Source organism: Lampetra fluviatilis, chromosome 69 (genome assembly GCF_964198595.1).
Source record: "Lampetra fluviatilis chromosome 69, kcLamFluv1.1, whole genome shotgun sequence".
NCBI classification, from domain to species: domain Eukaryota; kingdom Metazoa; phylum Chordata; class Hyperoartia; order Petromyzontiformes; family Petromyzontidae; genus Lampetra; species Lampetra fluviatilis.
The window spans coordinates 2388911-2414766 of NC_136343.1; the positions used below are offsets into that span (position 1 = coordinate 2388911).

Here is a 25856-nt window from a genome sequence, read left to right on the forward strand (position 1 = left end):
TTCAGAAGCGACCCCGGGTATCAGAAATGATAGCGACCCGGCCAAGTGACGGCTCATCGTCATCACCATGTGGACGTTTATAGCAGCGGGCAGAGAGCGCGTGGTGACGTGGATTTCTAAACGTGGAGGATGTTAAAACCAGAGCACCCGCAGAAAAATCCACGCAACCACGGGGAGATCGAGAGAGGGAGAGACACAGATTATACAGCAGGCGTCTGGGGGGGGTCGGGATCGAACCCATACGGCATACCAGGTGAGGGAAGTAAAGTCTCCTAGCCACCGCACGGGCTACTCATTTTGAGGCCGAGTTGACCTAGGGGAGGGCCGCTCCCAACGCTCCACAGCCACCGCAGGGTCACCGAACGGATGCAGGCACAGTGCACACGGTGCGCTAACCGCTGCGCCACCGCTCGCGAAATCCAAGGCAAAGGTGGATGTTAGAAGCGAGCAGCAGCGCCACCTATGAAGGCTACCGGCACTGTGGCACACGGGGGTGGGTGGCCAGCATCACGCCCGGCCGCCTTTGTCTCCCCAGTGGCTTTGTTTACACATGTACACAAATACATGCACGCACGCACACACACACCACCCGCACACCACACACACACACAAAGACAAAGATCCTCCGTATAGCCTTAACAGACTGTTCGGGCAAGTGCTGTTAGCGAGCACCTATGAAGGCCAGCACTGTGGCACACGAGGGGGTGGGTGGCCAGCCCCACGCCCGGCCGCCTTTGTCTCCCTAGTCGCTATGTTTTTACGCACCGCAGCAGGTACTTATTTTAGGCTGAGTCAACCTAGGGAGAGGCCCGAAACCAGTTCAAATAATCGTCGCTGGTGCCGGCCGTGAGCAGGAATCGAACCCGGGTCTCCAGGTTCGTAGCGCAGCGAGCTAACCGCTACACTACTGCTCCCCACGGACCACACACACTCACACACACCACACACACCACACTCACACACATGCACCACATACACCCCACACACCACACACCACCTACACTCACACACACACCACACACGCCCCACACACCACACTCACACACACCAACACACTCACAACACAAACACACCACACTCCCCACTCACACCACTCTCCTACGCACACACCACACACGCACACACACCACTAACACCCCACACACACCCCACACACACACCACACACACACCACACAGACACCACACACACACCACACACACCCACTCACACACACCACACTCACTACACACACCCACACACCTACCACACCCCACACACTCACCCCAACCACACACAACCACACACCACTCTGTGGGTCACATCTGTTTCCCATCTTCCATCTGCTCGAAGCGAATTCCCTAGCCCCACCCCCCGACACGCAGGGGAAGGCCCCAATCCACCGGCACACAGCTCTCCCGCATCGAGGCCCGATGCGAGGGCAAGGGTCAATCTGTGTGAGTCTATGAGGTCTGTGCGAATCTGTGGGTCTCTGCGCGAGTCTGTGGGTCCTCTGCGCGAGTCTGTGGGTCTCCGCGTGAGTCTGTGGGTCTCCGCGTGAGTCTGTGGGTCTCCGCGTGAGTCTGTGGGTCCTCTGCGTGAGTTTGTGGGTCTCTGCGTGAGTCAATCATCATGAATACATCACGCTAACTGAACAAAGATTCCCCCCGTGTCGCCTGTAACAGACTGTTGGGGCAAGTGCTGTTTAGCGAGCTCCTACGAAGTGCCGGCGCTGTGGCGCAAGAGGGGGGGGGGGCACAGTGCCCGCCTTCATAGGAGATAGGGGAGTGGAGGGGGGGGGAGTGGGGGGGGGGGAGGAGTGGGGGGGGGGAGTGGGGGGGGGAGTGGGTGGGGGGAGTGGGGGGGGAGTGGTGGGGGGGGAGTGGGGGGGACGAGTGGGGGGGGGAGTGGGGGGACGAAGTGGGGGGAGGAGTGGGGAGAGGAGTGGGGGAGAGGAGTGGGGAGAGGGGAGAGAGGAGTGGGAGGGGGAGAGGAGTGGGAGGGGGGAGGAGTGGGGGGGAGGAGTGGGTGGGGGGGGAGTGGGGGGAGAGGGAGTGGGAGGGGGAGAGGAGTGGAGGGGGGGAGAGGAGTGGGAGGGGGGGAGGAGTGGGTGGGGGGGGAGTGGAGGAGGAGTGGGGGGGGGGAGGAGTGGGGGGGGAGTGGGGGGGGGAGTGGGGGGGGAGTGGGGGAGGAGTGGGGGGGGAGGAGTGGGGGGGGAGGAAGTGAGAGGGGGAGAGGAGTGGGAGGGGGAGAGGAGTGGGAGGGGGAGGAGGAGTGGGGGGGGGGGAGGAGTGGGAGGGGGGGAGAGGAATTGGGGGGGGAGGAGTGGGGGGGAGGAGTGGGTGGGGGGGGGAGAGGGTGGGGGGGGAGAGGATTGGGAGGGGGAGAGAGTGGGTGGGGGGAGGAGTGGGGGGGCGGGGAGTGGGGGGGAGAGTGGGGGGGGAGGAGTGGGGGGGGGGTGGAATTGGGGGGGGAGGAGTTGGGGGGGGGTGGGGGGGAGGAGTGGGGGGGGGGAGTGGAGGGTGGAGGGTTAGCCTCAATTTACCCCACCACACAAGATAAAGACAAAATATCCCCGGCTGGGGCAAGTGCCTGTTTGTTAGCGAGTAGCAGCAGCAGCACCCTATGAAGGCCGGCACTGTTACCCAATGGAATGGGTGGCCAGCACCACAACGCCCCGGCCCGCCTTTGTATCTCCCCAAGTGCTGATCTTTAATACCAAGACAAATATCCCCCGTGTAGCCTTAACAGACTGTTGGGGCAAGTGCAGTTAGAGAGCACCTATGAAGGCCGGCACAGTGGCACACGAGGGGGCGGGAGGCAAGCACCATGCCCGGCCGCCTTTGTCTCTCCCAGTGGCAATGTTTACTACACACACAGCTACAGGTACTCATTTGAGGCCGAGGTGACTTAGGGGAGGCACAGGGCCAGTTCAGATAAGGGGTCGTCCATAAATGACGTCACGCGATTTTGGACGAATTTTGACCCCCCCCCCTCGTCACACGGCGTCACAAAAAGTCAGACCCCCCTCAAATGACGTCACAAAGCTCTGCCCCCCCATCCCCCGAAAAAATAAAACATGCTTTAAATCGCTTTAAAGTATTGTCATTGTAGTGCGTATTTAATATGGCGCTGCACTCTGATGTTGTAGGAGAAAACATTAATTAAAAAGTCTATTTAGTTAAGTAGAACGTGTTGTCTATATTTATTTAAGGTTGCGCATTTTAATGTGACGTCACATTTCTCTCAACCCACCCCCCCCCCCCCCCTATTCACACATCGCTACAAATGTCTGACCCCCCCCCCCCCCAGGTGCATGACGTCATTTATGGACGGCACCGAATCGCTATCACTGTGTGAGTTGTCGGCCGACACGTTGGAATCGAACTTGGGTCTGTATTTATACTGGGAAAAAATCCGATGAGCAGTGAAGCTCTTCCTTTACAAATGGTGGTGACGCAGTGCGGTAGCGCTAACCACAGCGCCACCGCTCCCCCCCCGCACTCACTCGAGACACCTCATGGGGCTCATGGACCACAGCCAGTGCGCGCGAGAAACAGCGACCTCGGGCCTCGTGGTCGCCTCTGCCTGCAGAGGGGCATCTGCTAACAATCAAGCGTGCTACGGAAATGCCTCAGGAGTGGAATGTGCAGTGAGGGGGGGGGGTGCGTGGGTGAGCGAGTGAGGGGGAGGGGTGGGTGAGCGCGTGGATAGGTGAGTGGGTGGATAGGTGAGAGAGTGGGTGGGTGAGTGGATGGCTGAGTGAGGGGGAGGGGTGGGTGAGTGAGGGGGAGAGATGGGTAAGTGGGTGGGTGAGTGGGTGGGTGAGTGGGTGGGTGGGTGAGTTGAGTGGGTGGGTGGGTGAGTGGGTGGGTGAGTGGGTGAGTGGGTGGGTGGGTGATTGAGTGAGTGAGTGGGTGGGTGGGTGGGTGAGCGAGTCGGTGGGTGAGTGGGTGGTTGAGTGGGTGGTTGATTGGGTGGGTGAGTCGCTGGGTGAGTGGGTGAGCGAGTAGGTAAGCGGGTGGGTGGGTGGATAAGTGGGTGGGTGGATAAGTGGGTGAGTGTGTGTGTGTGGGTGTGTGTGTGGATGTGTGTGTGGGTGGGTTGGTCAATGGGTGAGTGGTTGGATGGGTGGATGGGTGAGTGGGTGAGTGGGTGGTGGATGGGTGAGTGGGTGGGTGGATGGGTGAGTGAGTGGGTGGGTGGATTAGTGAGTGGGTAGATGGGTGAGTGGGTGGATGGGTGAGTTGGTGGATGGGTGAGTGAGAGAATGAGTGGGTAAGAGGGTGGGTGAGTGAGTGGGTGCATGGGCGAGTGGATGTATTTTATGGGTGAGTGGGTGGATGTATGGCTGAGTGGGTGGATAGGTGGATGAAAGGGTGGGTGAAAGGGTGGGTGAGGGTGGATGGGAGAATGGGTGGGTGGGTGAGTGGGTGAGTGGGTGAGTAGGTGGGTGAGTGGGTGGGTGGATTGGTGAGTGGGTGGATGGATTGGCGTGTGGATTTGTGAGTGGATGGGTAGCTTGATCAGTGGATGAGTGGATTGTGGCGTGGGTGAATGGGTGGGTGGGACAGTGGGTGAGAGAGTGGGTGGGTGGTGGGTATGTGGGTGAGTATGTAGGTGAGTGGGTGGGTGAGTGGGTGAGTAGGTGGGTGAGTGCGTGAGTAGATGAGCGAGTCGGTGAGTAGGTGGGCGAGTCGGTGGGTGAGTAGGTGGGTGAGTAAGTGGGCGAGTAGGTGGGTGAGTACGTTGGTGAGTAGGTGAATGCGTCAGTAGGTGGGTGAGAGGGTGGATAGGTGGGTGAGACAATTGGGTGGGTGAGTGAGTGAGTATGTGGATGTGAGAATGGGTGGATAGGCGAGTGGTTGAGTAGGTGGGTTCGAGGATGGATTGGTGAGTGGGTGGATGGGTAAGTACGTTGGTGAGAGAGTGGGTGAGTGGGTAGATGGGTGAGTGGATGGATGCGTGAGTGGATGGATAGGTGAGCGGATGGATGGGTGAGTGAGAGAATGAGTGGGTAAGAGGGTGGGTGAGAGGTTGAGTGGGTGAGATATTGGGTAAGAGGGTGGGTGGGTGAGTGGGTGGGTGAGAGGGTGGATGGGAGTGTGGGTGGATGGTAGAGTGGGTGGGTAGGTGAGTGGGTGGGTAGGTGAGTGGGCGGGTAGGTGAGTGAGAGGGTGGGTGGATTGATGGGTGGATTGTTGGGTGGATTGGTGAGTGGATGGATAGATTGGTCAGTGGATGAGTGGATTGTGGAGTGGGTAAATGTGTGGGTGAGACAATGTTTGAGGGGGTGGGTGAGTATGTGGGTGAGTGGGTGGGTGAGTAGGTGAGTGAGTGGATGAGTAGGTGGATGAGTAGGTGGGTGAGTAGGTGGGTGAGTGGATGATTAGTTTGGCGAGTAGGTGAGTGAGTGGGTGGGTGGATTTGTTAGTGGGTGGATGGATTGGTGGGTAGGTGTGTGGATTGGTGGGTGGGTATGTGGATGGGTGTGTGGATGGGTGGGTGGATGGGTGGGAGGGTGGAAGAGTGGGTGGTTGGATTGGCGAGTGGATGGGTGGGTAGATGAGAGGGTGGGTGGGTGTGTGGATTGGCGTGTGAGTGAGTGGCGCAGTGGTTAGCATTCTGCGCTATGACCTCGGTAACCCAAGTCCAATTCCCGCCCACGAACAACATCAGCGGCGATTATCTGAACCGGTCCCGGGCCTCACCTAGGTCCACTCGTCCGTGTGATTCTGTGGGTATCTGCGTGTGTGTATCAGTCTATTTAAGTCTGTGGGTCTCTGTGTGAGTCTGTGGGTCTCTGTGCGTGTCTGTGGGTCTCTGTGCGTGTCTGTGGGTCTCTGTGCGTGTCTGTGGGTCTCTGTGCGTGTCTGTGGGTCTCTGTGCGTGTCTGTGGGTCTCTGTGCGTGTCTGTGGGTCTCTGTGCGTGTCTGTGGGTCTCTGTGCGTGTCTGTGGGTCTCTGTGCGTGTCTGTGGGTCTCTGTGCGTGTCTGTGGGTCTATGTGCGTGTCTGTGGGTCTGTGCGTGTCTGTGGGTCTCTGTGCGTGTCTGTGGGTCTCTGTGCGTGTCTGTGGGTCTCTGTGCGTGTCTGTGGGTCTCTGTGCGTGTCTGTGGGTCTCTGTGCGTGTCTGTGGGTCTCTGTGCGTGTCTGTGGGTCTCTGTGCGTGTCTGTGGGTCTCTGTGCGTGTCTGTGGGTCTCTGTGCGTGTCTGTGGGTCTCTGTGCGTGTCTGTGGGTCTCTGTGCGTGTATGTGGGTCTATGTGCGTGTCTGTGGGTCTCTGTGCGTGTCTGTGGGTCTCTGTGCGTGTCTGTGGGTCTCTGTGCGTGTCTGTGGGTCTCTGTGCGTGTCTGTGGGTCTCTGTGCGTGTCTGTGGGTCTATGTGCGTGTCTGTGGGTCTATGTGCGTGTCTGTGGGTCTCTGTGCGTGTCTGTGGGTCTCTGTGCGTGTCTGTGGGTCTCTGTGCGTGTCTGTGGGTCTCTGTGCGTGTCTGTGGGTCTCTGTGCGTGTCTGTGGGTCTCTGTGCGTGTCTGTGGGTCTCTGTGCGTGTCTGTGGGTCTCTGTGCGTGTCTGTGGGTCTCTGTGCGTGTCTGTGGGTCTCTGTGCGTGTCTGTGGGTCTCTGTGCGTGTCTGTGGGTCTCTGTGCGTGTCTGTGGGTCTCTGTGCGTGTCTGTGGGTCTCTGTGCGTGTCTGTGGGTCTCTGTGCGTGTCTATCTTAAGCGATCTCGATGCAGACTCACACAGACCTATAGACGCGCAGAGACCCACAGACTCACGCAGAGACCCACAGACTCGCACGGAGACCCACAGACTCACACGGAGACCCACAGACTCACACAGAAGACACCAATGGACTCGCACAGAGACGCACAGGAACCCAGAGAGATTCTGCGAGGCGCTCTCCAGCCATTAGAAAATTGTATGGAGGATGCTAATGATTTGAATTGGGTTATTGCTTAAGTGGTGGTGCAGTTTTAATGACGGTAGAACAAGGGGGGGCTGGGATTGGCCTGGACCGTAGCTGGTGGATGGAAATGAATGGGGCATCGTTGCATTGGGAAGACAAAGAGGAGTCAGGACGGGGGAGAAGGTCTCTCTGTGCGAGTCTGTGGGTCTCTGTGCGAGTCTGTGGGTCTCTACGCGAGTCCGTGGGTCTCTGTGCGAGTCTGTGGGTCTCTGTGCGAGTCTGTGGGTCTCTGTGCGAGTCTGTGGGTCTCTGTGCGAGTCTGTGGGTCTCTGTGCGTGTCTGTGGGTCTCTGTGTGCGTCTGTGGGTCTCTGCACGAGCCTGTGGGTCTCTGCGCGAGCCTGTGGGTCTCTGCGCGAGCCTGTGGGTCTCTGCGCGAGCCTGTGGGTCTCTGCGCGAGCCTGTGGGTCTCTGCGCGAGCCTGTGGGTCTCTGTGCGAGCCTGTGGGTCTCTGCACGAGCCTGTGGGTCTCTGCGCGAGTCTGTGGGTCTCTGTGCGAGTCTGCGGGTCTCTGCGCGTGTCTGCGGGTCTCTGCGCGTGTCTGCGGGTCTCCTGCCAGCGGGCGTTCGACACTTCACGTGGCCTCAAGGTGCACATGGCCTGGCACAAGCGTCGTGGTGACGTCACCGCCACTTAGTGGCGAATGGCGGTTGTTGTTGTACGAGTCTGCATCTCCCCCGTCGCGACGTTCTACTAAGCACCACATCCGCACCAGGTAACTCATTTGAGGCCGAGTCAACCTAAGGGGGATGCCCAGGACCAGTTCAGATGACCGCTGTCACTGGGTGCCAGTGGCCGCGGGCGGGAATAGAACCTCGGGTCTCTGCCGCAAAGATTTGTGGCACGAACAGCTGCACACAAAGAAAAAGGTCCCCCGTGTAGCCTCTAACAGACGGTTGGGGGCAAGTGCCCGTTAGTCGTAGCCAGCAGCAGCAGCCTATGAAGGCCGGCAACGTGGCACACGATAGGTGCGGTGGGTGCGGTGGCCAGCACTGCCACGGATAGATGTTTACTGTTGCGACAACCACCACCACACCGCACCAGGGAGCCATTTCACGTTGAGTCCACGTAGGGGAGGGCGACTGCCGAGCGGCGAGACGGGAATCGACCCCGGGAACTCACGCCGGGGGCTCGCCAGCCGCAGTGGACTGTGCTAACCGCTGTGCCACCGCTCGCAAAGACAAAAATTCTCCCCCCCCCCACCCCCCCTCTTAACAGACTTCGAGTAGCGCCTCGCTTGGCAGTGTTCCCCTACCCCACACCCCCTCTCTATCTCTCCTCCCTGGCTCCTTCCCCCCCCCCCCCTCTCTTGCCTATATGGCCTCTTGTTACGGCAGCCCCTTTTGCCCACTTCAGCAATTGTTTCTTGCTGTGGTCTTTCCCACCTGATGACGGACGCTTGCGTGTTGCGCCCGAAATGTCGTGATTTAATTTATTTTATTTTACTACCTACGTGACTTTACCAAAAGAACCACAAGAGTATGGATCCCAGAAGTCACGAAAACTTCAAATCTAGATCTTAACAGACTGTTGGGGCAGCAAGTGCTGTAGAAGAGCACCGATGAAGGCCGGCACTGTGGGACACCAAGGGGTGGGTGGCCAGCACAACCACGCCAGCCCGGCCACCTTTGTCTCCCCGTCAATGCTCACGTTCGGCACGGCCGCACCAGGAACTCACTCAAGGCTTTTAAAGCCGACCTCATCTCATCTTAAACGGATTTATGCAGCGCCTTATCCAAGGCGCTTTACACAGCATTGACAAGGGTATAACACGCCAATGTCGTGGTGGAGATGAGCGGGGGATTAAATAGATGAGAGGAAGCGATGGGTGGCAAATCTGCGATGCGTGATATCGGTGAATGATGATGAACAGATCGAATTAATAAATGGGGTTAATGAGTTATAGCAGCATGATGAGAATTATTATTAATCTGACAGTAAATGACGATGAACAGATGGAATAAATGAATGGGGTTAACGAGTTATAGCAGTATAATGATAATTATTATTATGACAAAAAATGATGAATGGAATGAATAAATGGGGGTTAATGAGTGATAGAAATATAATTATAATCATGATTAATCTGACGGTATATGATGATGGCTTGAATGAATGGGGGTGAATGAGTTATAGTTGTACAATGAGAATTGTTATTAATTTGATGGTAAATTATGACAAACGGAATTCATGAATGGGGATTAATGCGAGATGGCTTACAATGTGAATACTAATTATTCTGACAGTAAAGGATGATGAATATATCGAATGAATGGGGGTTAACGAGTGATAGCCATATAATGAGAATTATTATTCTGATCGTAAATGATGATGATGAACGGAATGAATGGGGGTTAATGAAGAGGGAAAAGTAAGTGTCAGATATGAGGGGGCGGGAGGGATTAAGGTGGGGTCGTGGGGTGAGCCAGCGGTAACAATCAGTGAGTTCTGAGTGCGAAGCGGGAAGAGTCAAGGTGACCGCTTAATGTGGACCTGGCGGGCAGGTGGAGGGAGGAGGCGGCGTCAGGAACGCTTCAGATATCAACTCGACCACCAATGTTGCCCCTGGAGTTGAAGAGTCGAAGTCAACTCGGCGGGTTCATATCCCACAGCGAGGCTAACTGCTACACCACTGCTCCCCAAAGACACAATGACAACTATCCCTACCCCCGTGTAGCCTGTAACAGACTGTGGGGGCAAGAGCTGTTAGCGAGCACCTACGAAGGCCGGCACAGCACACGAGGGAGTGGGTGGCCAGCAACCACGCCCGACCTCCTTTGTCTCCCTAAGTGGGGATGTTTTCACATCGCCACCAGGTACTCATTTGAGGCTGAGACGACCTTAGGGGAGGCCCAGGGCCGGTTCAGATAAAGTCGCCACCGATGTTGGGTTGGCTGCGAGCTGGAATAGAATCCGGGTCGCCAGGTTCATAGCGCATCACGCTAACCGCTCCCCCCACACATACACACAAATATTGGACAGGGATGGATGACGGTTGTTGTGTTTCGTTTAGGCCTTCAGTGATCAATTTCCAACAGTTGGTTACTGCTGCCCCATGCCACCGCTACTACTGTGGCCGTCACGCCGCTTGTTTCTCGTGCGTCAGTACTTCGTCAAAGCCGCTGGACAAGACGTCGCATAACATATCACGCTTGACCAAGAGGGAGCCATATCCCTGGACTGTACCCAGCAGGCATCGGTCAGCCTCCCATTAGCATCAGTCCCAGATGAAAAATACATCTGACGCAGCCAGGGCTGAATCAAGGTTCTTGTTATTTTATACCTACGTGACTTTACCGAAAAAACCAAAGAGTATGGATTCCCGCAGTCACGAAAGCTTCAAATCAAGATTGGTCCTAGGCACTTGCGTTTCGTTTAGCCTTCAGTGATGACTTTCCAACAGTTGTCACTGCTACTACCGTCACTGTAAACACGCTAAAGCCGATAAATCAAACGGTCTCCGATCAACCATAGGACAACAAAAACCCCACCTCGTCTTCCCTTGCCCTCGACTCTCCACTGAGAATGACATCGTCTGACAAAGCACTGTCAGAAGATATCATGGGATACCTTTTGACCATTTCTGGCAATAAAACAACAGATAGTTGTAATGAGATGTTGAAACACCAAATAGAGTATACCTTTCGCAAGGAATCAAGTACTTCATTAAGCACACACATTACTTGTGAACATGCAAACAAACATTGTTCTGATGATATATACAGTAGAATCTCGGAGATCGAATGCACCAGAACACAAACAAATCGGTGTTCAAACGATATTTCCGAACATTTTATGCCCCGGAAGCCGAACGAAATTCGGAGGTCGAATGGGCAATCGCGACTTGAAAGAACCCACAGCTGAGACGCGTATGGCCAGCGTGCATGACACCACCTCCTCCTCCTCCTCATCACCTTCCACTCAAGCCATCAACTCTCCTTACTACAGGTAAAGTGAAGTTCAATGTTCATTTATTTCATTTATTCCATATATTTATTCCATTTATTTATTGTGTTTCTTGTTTTTTGTATGATTTTAGGCATGTAATTACTGTAAACTTCTTGTAAAAATGCTTTACAATGAGAGATTTGTGTCTGGAACCAATTAATGTAATTTACATTCATTCTTATGGGGATAATTAATTTGGTGTTCGAACAAATCGGTGTTCGAATGGCCTTCTGGAACGAATTAAGTTTGATCTCCGGGGTACCACTGTAATGCATTGTCTTTGAAACTGATTGGCCTATATCAGAGACAGCGGCAGCCTTCTTCAGGGCCCGAGTCTCACCAGCAGTGTCAGAACAGAGAACAACGCCAAAAGACGAACAGCTCAAGGACAATGCAGTTTAACACGTGTAGGCTTTCGCAACCAATATTATTAATAATACACGTTTTTGGGTTATATCGCGTTATTTATAAATGTGTCGTAACCCTCCACCACCTGACACGGCCAATCAGCAAAAAAGTGTCACGTTTACAAAAGACAAGTAGTTCACTGCTTTAGCCCACCGGTGTGTTGAAGAGTTAATCCACAACATTTACAATCAGAGCACGACGTTTCGCAGGTAATTACATCCAGCATCATCGGGCGATTTGCCGATGTTGTGGATTCACTCTTCAACACACCGGTAGTAGGCCCTAGGCACAGTATCTACTACTGTGGCCTATTAGATAAACGGCCTTGGTGGATTGGGCGAGTGGGTCGGTGGGTGGGTGAATGAATGAGTGGGTGGGTGAATGAATGAGTGGGTAGCTGGGTGATTGGGTGGGTGAATGAGTGGGTGAATGAGTGGGTGGGTAGCTGGGTGAGTGGGTGGGTGAATGAATGAATTAGTGGGTGAATGAGTGGGTGAGTGAATGAGTGGGTAGCTGGGTGATTGGGTGGGTGAATGGGTGGGTGAATGAGTGGGTGGGTGAATGAGTGGGTGGGTAGCTGGGTGAGTGGGTGGGTGAATGAATGAGTGGGTGGGTGAATGAGTGGGTGAGTGAATGAGTGGGTGGGTGAATGAGTGAGTGGGTAGCTGGGTGATTGGGTGAGTGTGCAGGCCCTAGGCAGTGCCTACCACGGTGGCCTACTGGTTAACACGGCCATGACTACTGGACATCTGTGAAAAAGCTTTGTAGCTCATCTGATTCCTCAAGTATAAATAAATACAGGCACTCTTTGACATACAAGATGGATGCGTTCCTGGAACAGCGCGCGTATCTCGAAATCGCCTTATGTCAAAAGCCATTTTCCCATAAGAAATAATGGTGAAGGAGGGGGGGTTTAGGGAATTCCACTCGCACTCGTAGACACAATCGCCTACATTATCCTAGCCAAAATCAATACAATACATGTACACACACACAATACTTAAAATTAGAAAATCACGTAAACTCTAATATACTTCCGATGAAAGAAAAATAATGAAACACGGTATTACTTAAACTTACAGTATTAGTCACTACGCTTGAGTTGCGTTGTTGACATCAAGGGGAAGAGGGCGGTTGTCCACGTGCGGTGAGATGCTGCACGGTGTAGCAGACTAAGTTACCACACTGGCTGCGGGCAATGCCACTGGAAACCTGTCAAACCCTGATCAATGCCCTACCTTATTACAGACCAATTCAGACCTTAATGGTCACCCCCGTGCCACTTATAAATCTCAACGTTCATCGTACAAAGTCCCATCATATGGGGAGAAATGCAAACAATTTTTTTTAACTCAATTTCCCTGTGCAAGAATACGGGTAAACCATATGGGTTGACCACGATGCCAGGCATGGTGGTATCACGATGCCAGGCATAGGGTGGACGCGTGTACGTCACATTCCAGGTGACGTTATTCCCCAAAATTGCCTCGCGAGTGTCAACAGAAAGGACCAAAGAACAAAGCGCGGCGTTATTCCATAAACGGGGTCCACAAATGTGCGTACTCCGATTCCGATATACACAACAGCAAACCGTTCGCCCACTAAGTGGCCGTGACGTCACAACGGCGCTTGTGCCAGGCGCACTTTGGGGCCCATTACGTGAAGTGTGCGATGCTCGTTGACAGCGATATCGCGGGACAGACCCTGCGGGTGCCATGGGGTTGACCGACTGAGATGGCTGGTCAGATGCGCCACCTGGCACCTCCCCTACTGTGCCAACTTGCAGTGTTTTAGCCGCCCGGCGCTCCGCTCGTTGTTGCGAGAGTCGCTCCGCTGTCCTGTTTTTATTGCTGGAGGGCAACTGCCTCCAACTGCCCAGTAGTGTCCTTCATGGGCCTCCTTCATGGAGGCCGAACTTGACACTGCTGGTACCGTTCATCGGCAAGTCACCTCAACTCCACATCGTCTTGTACCGCATCAGCTCCATCTCTTCTCTAGCCTGTGCCGTGCCCATTTAGCCCCCTGAATCCGGACAAACAGAAGCTGTCTGGGCATGCGGTGGCTGTGCATTGCTGGCTACATGACCCAGCCAACACAGCCTGGCCTGCCAGAGGAGCTCACCGATGGAACGATGTACCAGCGCTTTCAAGGTCTGCAAAGTCCTCACACTGCACTCCAGTTCGGTTAAACCCAGGGTGGATCGTAGGTCGATACCAGCCTGAATGTTTCAAACCAGGGGGAGATGTTCCTTTAGGAGGTCTCGCAACCATAGAGAAAAGAGCGCTTTACACCTGGTGAGAATAAAAACATAGTTTATAGTTGTTCTGAAAAAAAGCTACATAGCTCAGTGGGGCCTTACATCTGTTAAATAAAATAAAAAAACATGTTTATCGTTTGAAATAAAAAGAAAAAGCTCATAGAGGTCTGTGGTAAGTAACCCAGTGCAGCCATTGCAGCTGCCACCCTGACCCATGTCCCATCAGGTTCTGGATCGACCCTTCAAACCTCCGCGGCAGATGGCTCATCATCAGCCCAGACACTCAAAAACGACACTAAGACTGCACCCCGCCCCCTGTATAGCCTCAAAATAACTGTTGTGGCAAGTGCTGGTTGCACACACAAAGACCCACATACTCACATGTACCCATAGACTCGCATTAGGGACCCATAGACGACAACAAAGACCCACAGACTCACACAGACGCATAGATGCACACAGACGCATAGATGCACACAAACGCAGAGACTCACAGACACATACAGAGACCTAAACACTCACACGACCCACAGACTCACACAGACCCAACAACAACTGCCATTTGCAATTAGGTGGCAGTGACGTCACCACGGTGCTTGTGCCAGGCTATGTACACTTTAGGCCACGGGAAGTGTCGAACACCCGCTGGCAGGAGGTCACGGACAGACCCAGGTGCCAAGGGTTGATCGACTAAGATGACTGGCAGATGCACCACCAAATATGCTCCCTACTGTGCCAACTTGCTGTGTTTTAGCCGCCCGGTGCTCTGCACATTGTTCTTGGAGGGCGACTGCCTCCAACTGCCAAGTAACATCCTTCACGAGCCTCCTCCACAGAGGCCGATCTTACACCGCTGGTGCCAGTCATCGGGAAGTACACTCAGCTCCATATCCTCTTGTACCTCCAACTCTTCTCTAGCCCGTGCCGCGCCCGTTTAGCCTCGTCTATCCGGTCAAACAAAAGCTATTTAGGAATGCGGGCAACAGGACGCAGCCAACGCAGCCTTGCCTGTCGGAGGAGCTCACCGATGAGACTTTGTCCAGATCTTTCACGGATTTGTGATCTGCTCACACAATCCAGCCTGGCTAAACGCAGAATGGATCGTAGGCAGGCCAGCCTAAATGCTTCTATCCGACGAAGATGTTCCAATAGCGAGGTCCACGTTTCGCAAGCATAGAGAACGGAGGGCATGACCGTGGCCGAGAAGATCCGAAGCTTCATGTGGAGTGACAGACCAGGTAGCTTCCACACAGCGTTATGCAGCCGATGAAAATATATTGCTGCCCGACTGATTTGGAGTGAGACCTCTGCTGTCAAACTGGTGCTGGTCATAAGCACACTGCCCAGGTATGGAAAACTCTCCACTCTCTCTACAACTGCCCCATCACCAATGGAGAGATGAGGGGTGGAGTGTTTGATAGCACAAAATACCCAGACAGGTGCTTAATTTTGGTGGGGCTGATGGAAAGCCCCTACCTGTTAGTGGCACGCTCCAGGTTCAGCAACAACGCCTCAAACTCCTTTTCAGAGTTAGCAGCAATTACCTGATTATCAGCATACATAACATGGTTGACCAATAGGGAGCCATCCTTTGACCACACCCGGGCATCGATCAGCCTCCTATTGTATTGGTTCCAGATGGAAATTCCTCCGGTACAGCCATAAAAGGCTTCACAAACTACGTGGTCAAAATAGATGTTAAATAATGTGGGAGCCAGAGGACATCCCTGTCGCACCCCATGATGAACAGGGAATGGCTCCGACTCCCGGCCATGTAGTTTTACTGGGGCCTGCCCAACATCCTGAAGCTCTTTAATGATATGAGCAGAGATGCAGGGACTCCGAAAGAACGAAGAACAACCCAGACCTCGGGCCTATTGATGGTATCATAGGCTTTGACCAGGTTAATAAACCAGTGTGCCTGGCAAGGCGATGTTGAATAATCTTTGCCAGGACCTTTCCTGGCACACTGAGGAGAGAGATGTCATTGTAGTTGTTACAGTCTGTGGTCCCCCTCTTGAAGGGCATCCTTCCATAGACACACACAGACCCACAGACTCACACAGAGACCCACAGACTCACACAGAGACCCACAGACTCTCACAAATCATTGTCTACCACAGAGACCCACAGATGCATACAGAGACCCACAGACTCGCCGAGACTTTCCACGTATCATCCCTTCGAGACCTCCAGTGTATACCTACATGGGTGATCAGTCACCTCGCAGTCACCCTTCTCTCGCTACTCAACGTTGGTTGCCTGCCGTTTCCCTGTGAATTTCTCAATGCCGATTTATCCCCTCCGACGTTGAGGACTCGGGTCTAACCATACACTTTGACCCAAGGCCGTAATTATAATATATATTGGGGGGACACATCCCCCCCCAATATTAAAATATGCTCAAAATGTCTTCCCAAATATATTGCTATAAAAATATTGCTATGCTATGTAAATAAAAATAACAATTTGCTCAAACTTGGCCACAATATCTGGACTTGTCTTCATATAAATCAATGCATCGATTTTTGTTTATATGATTGTGGTTATGGTTGTACTTTATCCATCCCTAATCTCTGCCATTACATACAATGAATCAAGAAATGTAAAAAAAGCAAAAACGGGTAATACAATACACTATTAGACATTATTGTAAAAACTAAATAAATATATTTTAGGCAGGAAATTCGTTTTCAAATTTAGATTTTTTTCTGGGTTGGGACCCCCAGACCCTCTGGAAGATTTGGTCCCCCCCAATGTTGACTCCATGGCTACGGCCTTGCTTTGACCGCTTCACCCACCACCACCGCCACCAACACAACGCAAGATCTCACAACAACGCACCAACTCGCCCACTTATCCACACACAACAAAGACAAAGACCCCCCCCCACCCCTGATAGCCTTTAACAAACTGTCGGGAGCAAGTGCTGTTAGCTAGCGAGTAGCAGCAGGAGTGCCTATGTACTACACACACCACACACAGACACAGCTACCCCAGGTAGCCTCTAGCAGGGCTGTCAGGACAAGTACTGTTAGCTAGCAAATAGCAGCAGCAGTGTCTATGTACTACAAACACCACACACAAAGCTCCCCCAGATAGCCTCTAGCAGGGCTGTAGGGGCAAATGCTATTCGCAAGCACCTATTGAAGACTGGCACTGTGGCTACACGAGGGGGAGGGTGGCCAGCACCAACACGCCCGGCCGCCTTTGTCTCCTCGCCCTAGTTGCAAAGTTTAACTACTGCACACCACCACACCAGGTAATCCGTTTGAGGCCTAGGGGCAGGCACAGGAAAGCGCCTTCATCCTCAATCTCGACTCGTCTCTAATCATGTTACACACACACACACAACAACAACCCCCATTCGCCACTAAGTGGCGGTGATGTCACCACGACGCTTGTGCCAGGCCATGTGCACCTTGAGGCCACGTGAAGTGTCGAACGCCCGCTGGCAGGAGGTCACGGGGCAAACCCAGGTGCCACGGGTCGACTGACTGAGATGACTGAGATGACTGGCTGATGCACCACCTGTGCCTCCTACTGTGCCAACTTGCACTTTAGCCACCCGGCGCTCCGCTCGTTGTTGTGAGCGTCGCTCCTCCGCCCTCCGTTGTTGTTGGAGGGCGACTGCCTCCAACTGCCCAGTAGAGTCCTTCACGAGCCTCCTCCACAGAGGCCGATATTGACACCGCTGGTACCAGTCCTCGGCAAGTCCACTCAGCTCCACGTCCTCCTGTACCACATCACTCCATCTCTTCTCTAGCTCGTGCTGTGCCCGTTTAGCCCCCTCGGTCCGGCCGGACAAAAGCTGTTTAGGCATGCGGTGGATGGGCATGTGGGCTAAATGACCCAGCCAACGCAGCCTTGCCTGCCGGAGGAACTCACCGATGGGACTTTGCCCAGATCTTTCAAGGATTTGTGAGCTCCTCACACAATCCAGCCTGGTTAAACCCAGGATGGATCATAGGCAGGCTAGCCTAAATGTTTCTAACCGGCCAGCCTAAATGTTTCTAACCGGCAAAGATGCTCCATTTGGGGGGGTCCACGTTTTGCAAGCATAGAGAAGGGAGGGAATGACTGTGGCCGAGAAGACCTGAAGCTTCGTGCGCAGTGACAGACCAGGCAGCTTCCACACAGCATTACGCAACCGATGAAAAGATATTGCTGCTCGACTGATTAGGAGTGAGACCTCCGCTGCCAAACCGGAGACGGTCATGAGCACATGACCGTCTCCACAACTGCCCCATCACCGATTGGGAGTTGTGGGGGTGGAGTGTCCGATGGCACAAAATACCCAGGTAGGTGCTTAGTTTTGGTGGGGCTGATGGTAAGGCCCCACCTCTTAGTGGCACACTCCAGTTTCAGCAGAAGCGTCTCTAACTCCTCCTCTGAATGAGCAGCAATTACCACATCATCGGCATACATAACGTGGTTTACCAATAGGGAGCCATCCTTTGACCGCACCCGGGCATCGATCAGCCTCCCATTATATCCCAAATGGAAATTCCCCCGGTACAGCTATTGAAGGCTTCACGAACTACGTGGTCAAAATAGATGTTAAATGTGGGAGCCAGAGGACATCCCTGTCGCACCCCAAGGTGTACAGGGAATGGCTCTGACTCCCGGCCACGTAGTTTTACCCGGGCCCGCTCACCATCATGAAGGTCCTTAATGATCGTGAGCAGAGGGTCAAGGACAACCCAGAGTCCAGGCCTACTGATGGTATCATAGGCCTTGACCAGGTCAATAAAGCAAAAATGTAGGTCTTGTTGGAATTCCCTACACCTCTGCTGTAGCAGACGGACAGAAAATATGGTATCTGTGCAAAACCACCCTTTCCTGAAACCGCATTGGGGCTCCGCAATCCTCTCCTCAGCGTGCCTAGCAAGGCAATGTTGAATAATCCTTGCCAGAACCTTTCCCGGCACACTGAGGAGTGAGATGCCCCTGTAGTTGTTACAGTCCATGTGGTCCCCCTTCTTAAAGAGGGGAACCACCAGGGCATCCTTCCAATCCTGCGGAACCCATCCAGTGGTCCAGACTGTTGTTATGTCATGTAGGGCAGTCTGTGCACAAACGCCACACTCCCTCAGCATTTCGCTTGGGAGATCATCTCTGCCCGGTGCCTTTCCTAGTCTCAGACTCTGGATCGCCTTCAGTACTTCCTCAACAGATGGCACCTCAGACAGCCACTCACAGGGGGTGACTTCTTCTTCCAACATTTGAGGCACCGCAGCCTCAGCAGGGTCATCCCCACTTTGTGAGACGATGTTTTCCTGGCTGAGGGATTTCCCCTCCTCCAGGACATCACAGAAATGCTCAGCAAATCTGCAAACCTGTTCCTGGGGGTCGGAGATTGGATCACCGTTTTTTCCCCTAATGTGTGGCGCTGCAGGTTACTTTTTGATGGAGTTAAATAGGGATTTGTGATCGTGGGCCACTGAGGCAGACTCCATCTCCTCAGCAACCCACGACCACCACCCATCCTTGCAGCGCCTCACAGCTCTCCGAACCTCCGAGCGAAGTCTGCGGTAAGCCTCCTCATTCTCTGACGTGGGATGCTGTAGACGATTAAAGTGGGCCTGTCGCTTTTCCTCAACCATCCTGAACACATCCTCTGTCAGCCAGGGTCTCTGGGGAGGTCTGGACCACGTACCCAAAGCAGCCATTGCAGCTACATGAGTGACAGTCCTAAACCTCGCCCATTTACCCTCAATATCAAGAGTGGGGGACGATGCCAACCCCAGCCGCAAGCGATGATGAAATTCTCGCTTGCAACTTTCATCAGCTGAGACCAGGCCCACCTTAGGTTGGAATGGGGTTCTGGGTGTACACCCACCACCGGAGTGGAAGAATGGCAGGCGCATCTTACAGATGACTAGTCGATGATCAGAGGGCAGATCAGCTCCACAGTAGGTCCTGGTGTCAATGACATGGGCTCGCAACCGCTGATCCGTCACTATGTAATCCAGCAGATGTTCTTGCTTGGACCCGGCATGCATCCATGATGTTGTGTGGATGCGCCGATGCCGGAACAGTGTGTGCTAATTATAAGCCCATGGGCTGCACAAAAATCTAGCAGCCTTCTACCGTTGTTATTGAGCTGATCTGGCCCATGCCTTCCAATCACTCCAGACCAGGTGCCAGCATCATGACCAACTCGGGCATTAAAGTCACCCAACAAGATGACTCTATCCCGAGGGGCCACTTTAGCTAGCACCTGTGACAGGAAGTCATAGAAGGCATCTGATTCATCGGTCTTGCCTGCATCCCTCCACGGATGTTCGCCTTCGGTGGGGGCATAAGTAACCACGACCACCACTCCTCGCCTCCGGTTGATGGGAAGGTGAGCCCAAAGTAGCCTGGGGCTTACAGCTTCCCACACCTCACCGCCACGCTCCCACTCCCCCTTCATTCTTTTGTTCAGAGCCACACCCTGTTGTTTGGCAGTATCCTGCCCCGAGTAGAGGACTGTCCAACTCTCATGGTGACAGGAGCCAGAGCCGGTCCACCTGAATGCCACAGAGATCCAGGCGGTACCGGTCCAGCTCCCAAAAGAGGAGTGGCAGCCTCTCCTCCGCAGTGAGCGTTCGAACATTCCACGTGGCCATCCGTAGTGGCGTGTCGTTGTTTCTGGAGGAGCCCTAAGGGTAAAAATTCAATCTCCTGGCTCCACCAGATGGGGTTTGGCCAGGAGACGTGATAGATGCCTGGCCCCCTGGGGCCTCTGGCACAAGCTTATTAGTTAGATATTTTAGTCGTGGTTTAGTGGTAATTTATTGAAGGTGGAGGGGTTACCAGCCCCTCACACTCATCCAGAGCCCCCATTTAGCCACTGTGGTGGTCACAGATGCCATGAGGGGAGAGGGCCAATTGGAATTGGCCCTTCCCCCCACAGCACTGTCCCCGACAGCATTGCCCGTCCGGCACCGCGAAAAGGTAGGGGGTTGTTTTTGCCGACACACACACAGACACTCACACACACAGACAAAGATCGCCCATATAGCCTTAACAGACAGTAGGGGCAAGTGCTGTTAGCGAGCACCTATGAAGGCAGGAACGGTACACGAGGGAGTGGGTGGCCAGCACCACGCCCGACCGCCTTTGTCTCCCTAGTGGCAATGTTTACACTGCACCAGGTACTCATTTGAGGCTGAGTCGACCTAGGGGAGGCCCAGGACCGGTTCAGATAATCGTCACTGGTGTTGGCCGTGAGCGGGAATCAAACCCGTGTCGCCGGGTTCATAGCGCAGCGTGCTAACCGCTACACTATCGCTCCCCAGACACACACACTCACACACACGCGCAGGGGTCGTGATGGTGGTGGTGACTGTGGTGGTGAAGATGAATATGGTGGTGGCGATTGTGGTGGTGGTGATGATCGTGGTGATGGTGGTGATGATGAAGATGGTGGTGATGACGATGGTGGTGGTGTTGTTGATGGTAATGATGATGATGATGGTGGTGGTAGTGATGATGATGATGGTGGTGGTAGTGACGATGATGATGATGATGGTGGTGGTGGTAGTGATGATGATGATGGTGGTGGTAGTGATGATGATGGTGGTGGTGGTAGTGATGATGATGGTGGTGGTAGTAGTGATGATGGTGGTGGTGGTAGTAGTGATGATGGTGGTGGTGGTAGTAGTGATGATGATGGTGGAGATGATGATGATGATGGTGAAGATGGCGATGGTGGCGATGGTGGCGATGACGGTGGTGACGGTGGTGTTGATGGTGGTGATGGTGGTGGTGAAGATGGTGGTGGTGAAGATGGTGGTGGTGAAGATGGTGGTGGTGAAGATGGTGGTGGTGAAGATGGTGGTGGTGAAGATGAAGATGGTGGTGATGAACATGGTGGTGATGAACATGGTGGTGATGAACATGGTGGTGATGAACATGGTGGTGGTGATAATGATGGCGATGATGTTGTTGGTGGTGTGTTGTTGATGGTGGTGGTGTTGATGGTGCTAATGATGGTAGTGGTGGTGAAGATGGTGGTGGTGGTGAAGATGGTGGTGGTGGTGAAGATGGTGGTGGTGGTGAAGATGGTGGTGGTGAAGATGAAGATGTTGGTGATGATTGTGGTGGTGATAATCGTGGTGATAATGAAGATGATGGTGGTGATGGTGATGATGGTGGTGACGATGATGGTGGTGACGACGATGATGGTGGTGACGACGATGATGGTGGTGACGATGATGATGATGATGATGGTGACGATGATGATGATGGTGGTGGTGACGATGATGATGTTGGTGACGATGATGATGGTGGTGACGATGATGATGGTGGTGACGATGATGGTGGTGGTGGTGATGATGATGATGATGGTGGTGGTTAAGATGGTGGTGGTGATGATGGCGGTGTTGTTGATGGCGGTGTTGTTGATGGCGGTGTTGTTGATGGCGGTGTTGTTGATGGCGGTGTTGTTGATGGCGGTGTTGTTGATGGCGGTGTTGTTGATGGCGGTGTTGTTGATGGCGGTGTTGTTGATGGCGGTGTTGTTGATGGCGGTGTTGTTGATGGCGGTGTTGTTGATGGCGGTGTTGTTGATGGCGGTGTTGTTGATGGCGGTGTTGTTGATGGCGGTGTTGTTGATGGCGGTGTTGTTGATGGCGGTGTTGTTGATGGCGGTGTTGTTGATGGCGGTGTTGTTGATGGCGGTGTTGTTGATGGCGGTGTTGTTGATGGCGGTGTTGTTGATGGCGGTGTTGTTGATGGCGGTGTTGTTAATGGTGGTGGTGGTGATGGTGGTGCTGTTGATGGTGGTGGTGCTGTTGATGGTGGTGCTGTTGATGGTGGTGCTGTTGATGGTGGTGGTGTTGATGGTGGTGCTGTTGATGGTGGTGCTGTTGATGGTGGTGCTGTTGATGGTGGTGCTGTTGATGGTGGTGCTGTTGATGGTGGTGCTGTTGATGGTGGTGCTGTTGATGGTGGTGCTGTTGATGGTGGTGCTGTTGATGGTGGTGCTGTTGATGGTGGTGCTGTTGATGGTGGTGCTGTTGATGTTGGTGCTGTTGATGGTGGTGCTGTTGATGGTGGTGCTGTTGATGGTGGTGTTGTTGATGGTGGTGTTGTTGATGGTGGTGTTGTTGATGGTGGTGTTGTTGATGATGATGATGGTGGTGGTGGTGATGGTGGTGCTGTTGATGATGGTGGTGGTGGTGATGGTGGTGCTGTTGATGGTGGTGCTGTTGATGGTGGTGCTGTTGATGGTGGTGGTGGTGATGGTGGTGTTGTTGATGATGGTGGTGGTGGTGATGGTGGTGCTGTTGATGATGGTGGTGGTGTGATGGTGGTGCTGTTGATGATGGCGGTGATGATGATGGTGGTCATGATGATAATGGTGGTCATGATGATGATGGTCATGATGATGATGGTGGTGGTCATGATGATGATGATGGTGGTGGTGGTCATGATGATGATGATGGTAGTCATGATGATGATGGTGGTGGTCATGATGATGATGGTGGTGATATGATGATGATGATGGTGGTGGTGATGAAGGTGAAGATGGTGAGGTTGTTTTTTGTGGTGATGATGGTGAAGATGATGGTGATGGTGACGTTGATGAAGTTGATGGTGATGATGATGATACTGAAGATGATGGTGGTAATGTTGATGGTGGTGATGATGGTGGTGACGTCAATGGTGACGATCATGGTGGTGATGATGTTGGTGTTGTTGATGGTGGTGATGATGGTGGTGGTTGTGATGTTGATGGTGATGGATGTAGCTGCTGATAAAGTCGCTATTGATGATGGTGTAGCTGATTATGTAGCTGATGACGATGATGTAGCTGATCATGATGGCGATGTTGATGATGTAGTTGATGATGATGTAGCTGATGACGATGTTGTAGCTGATGATGATGTTGATGATGTAGCCGATGATGATGTAGCTGCTGCTGATGAAGATGTAGCCGATGATGATGTAGCCGATGATGTAGCTGTTGCTGATGATGTTGATTATGATTATGTTGATGATGTTGATTATGATTATGTTGATGATGTTGATTATGATTATGTTGATGATGCTGATGATGATATGATGTTCATGTTGATGATATGATGTTCATGTTGATGATTGATGATGATGTAGCTGATGATGTTGATGCTGATGTAGCTGATGATGATATGATGTTAATGTTGATGATTGATGATGTTGATTATTGATGATGTAGCTGATGATGTTGATTATTGAAGTAGCTGATGATGTTGATTATTGATGATGTAGCTGATGATGCAGCTGCTGAACCTCACCGGGGGCCCCTCTGTCCGCGCTCGCTTCGCCTCGGGCTCCTCTCGATTCTCTCCCGACATCGCGGGTGGACAGAGACGAGGTGAGAGAGAGAGACGAGGTGAGAGAGACGGACGAGGTGAGAGAGACGAGGTGAGCGAGAGAGACGAGGTGAGATTGGGAGAGAGACGAGATAGTGATGGAGGTGAGAGACGACAAGGGAGAGACAAAGGCGGCCGCGGCGAGATGAAAGGATTCCAGGGGAGACAAATGGGTTGTAGGGGATCGAGGGATGGAGGAGGAGGAGAGAGGGGGAGGGGGGTGATACGCGGGAAGACAAAGACGGCCGAGGGGAGAGATCTTCACGCCCCGATGTCTCTCTGCTGCGTCTCGGCGTTTTCTCTCCACACCACAGAACCGGGTCTCTGGATCCGGGTCCTGCCTCATAAAGGGGCCACTCCCAAATCCCTCCTCTTAAAGGGACACCGGTCCCAGAGTCCCGTCTCTTAAAGAGATGCCCCCCAAATCATCTCGAAGGGACCACTCCCAAATCCCTCCTCTTAAAGGGACACCGGCCCAGAGTCCCGCCTCTTAAAGGGACCCCCCCAAAATCTTCGTCGAAGAGACCACTCCCCCATCCCGCCTCTTAAATGGACCCCTTAATGCCCTTAAATGGACCACTCCCCCATCCCTCCACTTAAAGGGACACCGCCTCAGTTCAATCCTCTTCAAGGGAGACGCTCTCCATCGCTCTTCTTAAAGGGACCCCCTCCTTAATCATGTTTAAAGGACAACTCCCCTTACCCCACTCCAGCCACTCTTAGAGGGACCTCTGCTCTTGAAGGGACCACTCCCCCATCCTTCATCTTAAAGGAACACCACCCGGGTCTCATCTCTTAAAGGGACCCAGTCATTTCATAGCGTTATTATTTTAAAGGCGCCCCGTATCTTCTAAAATCTAAAGGAAAGAGATCATTTCCTGTCTTAAAGGGACCCGGTCCTTCTCTTAAAGGGACCCGGTCCTTACCTCTCTCAAAGGCACCAGATCCTTCCCGAATGGGGATCCGGCCCCTCCCCATTAAAGGGACCTGGCCGTTTTCTCTCTTAAAGGGTCACGCTACATTTGTATCTAATAAGGGGAGCCGGTTTCTTCTCTTAAAGGGATCCGATATATTCGCTTTAAGGGTTCCAGTCCCTTTTAAAATGACCGGTATCTTTTCTTAAAGGGACCCACTCCCTTCTCTTAAGGGGCCGTCCATAAATGACGTCACGCACCTGGGGGGGGGGGGGTCAGACATTTGTGACGATGTGTGACGAGGGGGGGGGGGGTTGAGAAATGTGACGTCACATCAAAATGCGCAACTTTAAATAAATTTAGACAACACGTTCTACTTAATTAAATAGCCTTTTTAATAAATGTTTTCTCCTACAACATCAGAGTGCAGCGGCACATTAAATACGCATTACAATCACAATAGTTTAAAGCGATTTGAAGCATGTTTTATTTTTGGAGGGGAGGGGGGCAGAGCTTTGTGGCGTCATATTTGAGGGGGGGGGGTCTGACTTTTTGTGACGCCATGTGACGAATGGGGGGAGGGGGTCAAAAATCGTCCAAAATCGCGTGACGTCATTTATGGACGGCCCCCTAAAATGACTCGGTATCTTCTCTTAAAGGAACCCGGTCCCTCCCTCCTCTTAAAGCGACACGACCAATTCTCTTAAAGGGACCCCGGTATTTACCTTTAAAGGGATCTGCTCCATCATCTTAAAGGGACCCGCTCCCCTTTCTTAAAGGGACACGCTCACTTCTCTTCAAGGCACCCGGTGTCTATGCTTGAAGGGATCCTGGACACGATCTTAAAGGGAAACGGTCCATCCTGTTAAAAGGACCTATCCGCCTTAAATGGGAGGCAGAAGTCTCCACGAATCTTGCTTCTTACTTCCGAAAGGAACACCGAGGTGCACTTGCCAGTCACAAAAGCATTCAATGCAACGTTCGCCCCACATTGGCCCGATGTTTAACGGGCTTAACGGTTATAGTTTTATTTATTTT

General features: G+C 52.9%; 1 protein-coding gene across 2 annotated transcripts in view; it reads right to left on the reverse strand.

Moving 5' to 3' along the window:
• LOC144952645 (RNA binding protein fox-1 homolog 2-like) overlaps positions 1-24243 on the reverse strand; it is a 66288-nt gene extending 42045 nt beyond the window's left edge. For both annotated transcript variants that reach the window (XM_078883123.1, XM_078883122.1), the window contains exon 1: positions 23827-24243. In XM_078883123.1, the coding sequence (XP_078739249.1) occupies positions 23827-23886 (60 nt within the window). In that variant the 5' untranslated portion in view covers positions 23887-24243. The remainder of the gene's footprint in view (positions 1-23826) is intronic.
• Between the last annotated feature and the right edge of the window lie 1613 nt (positions 24244-25856).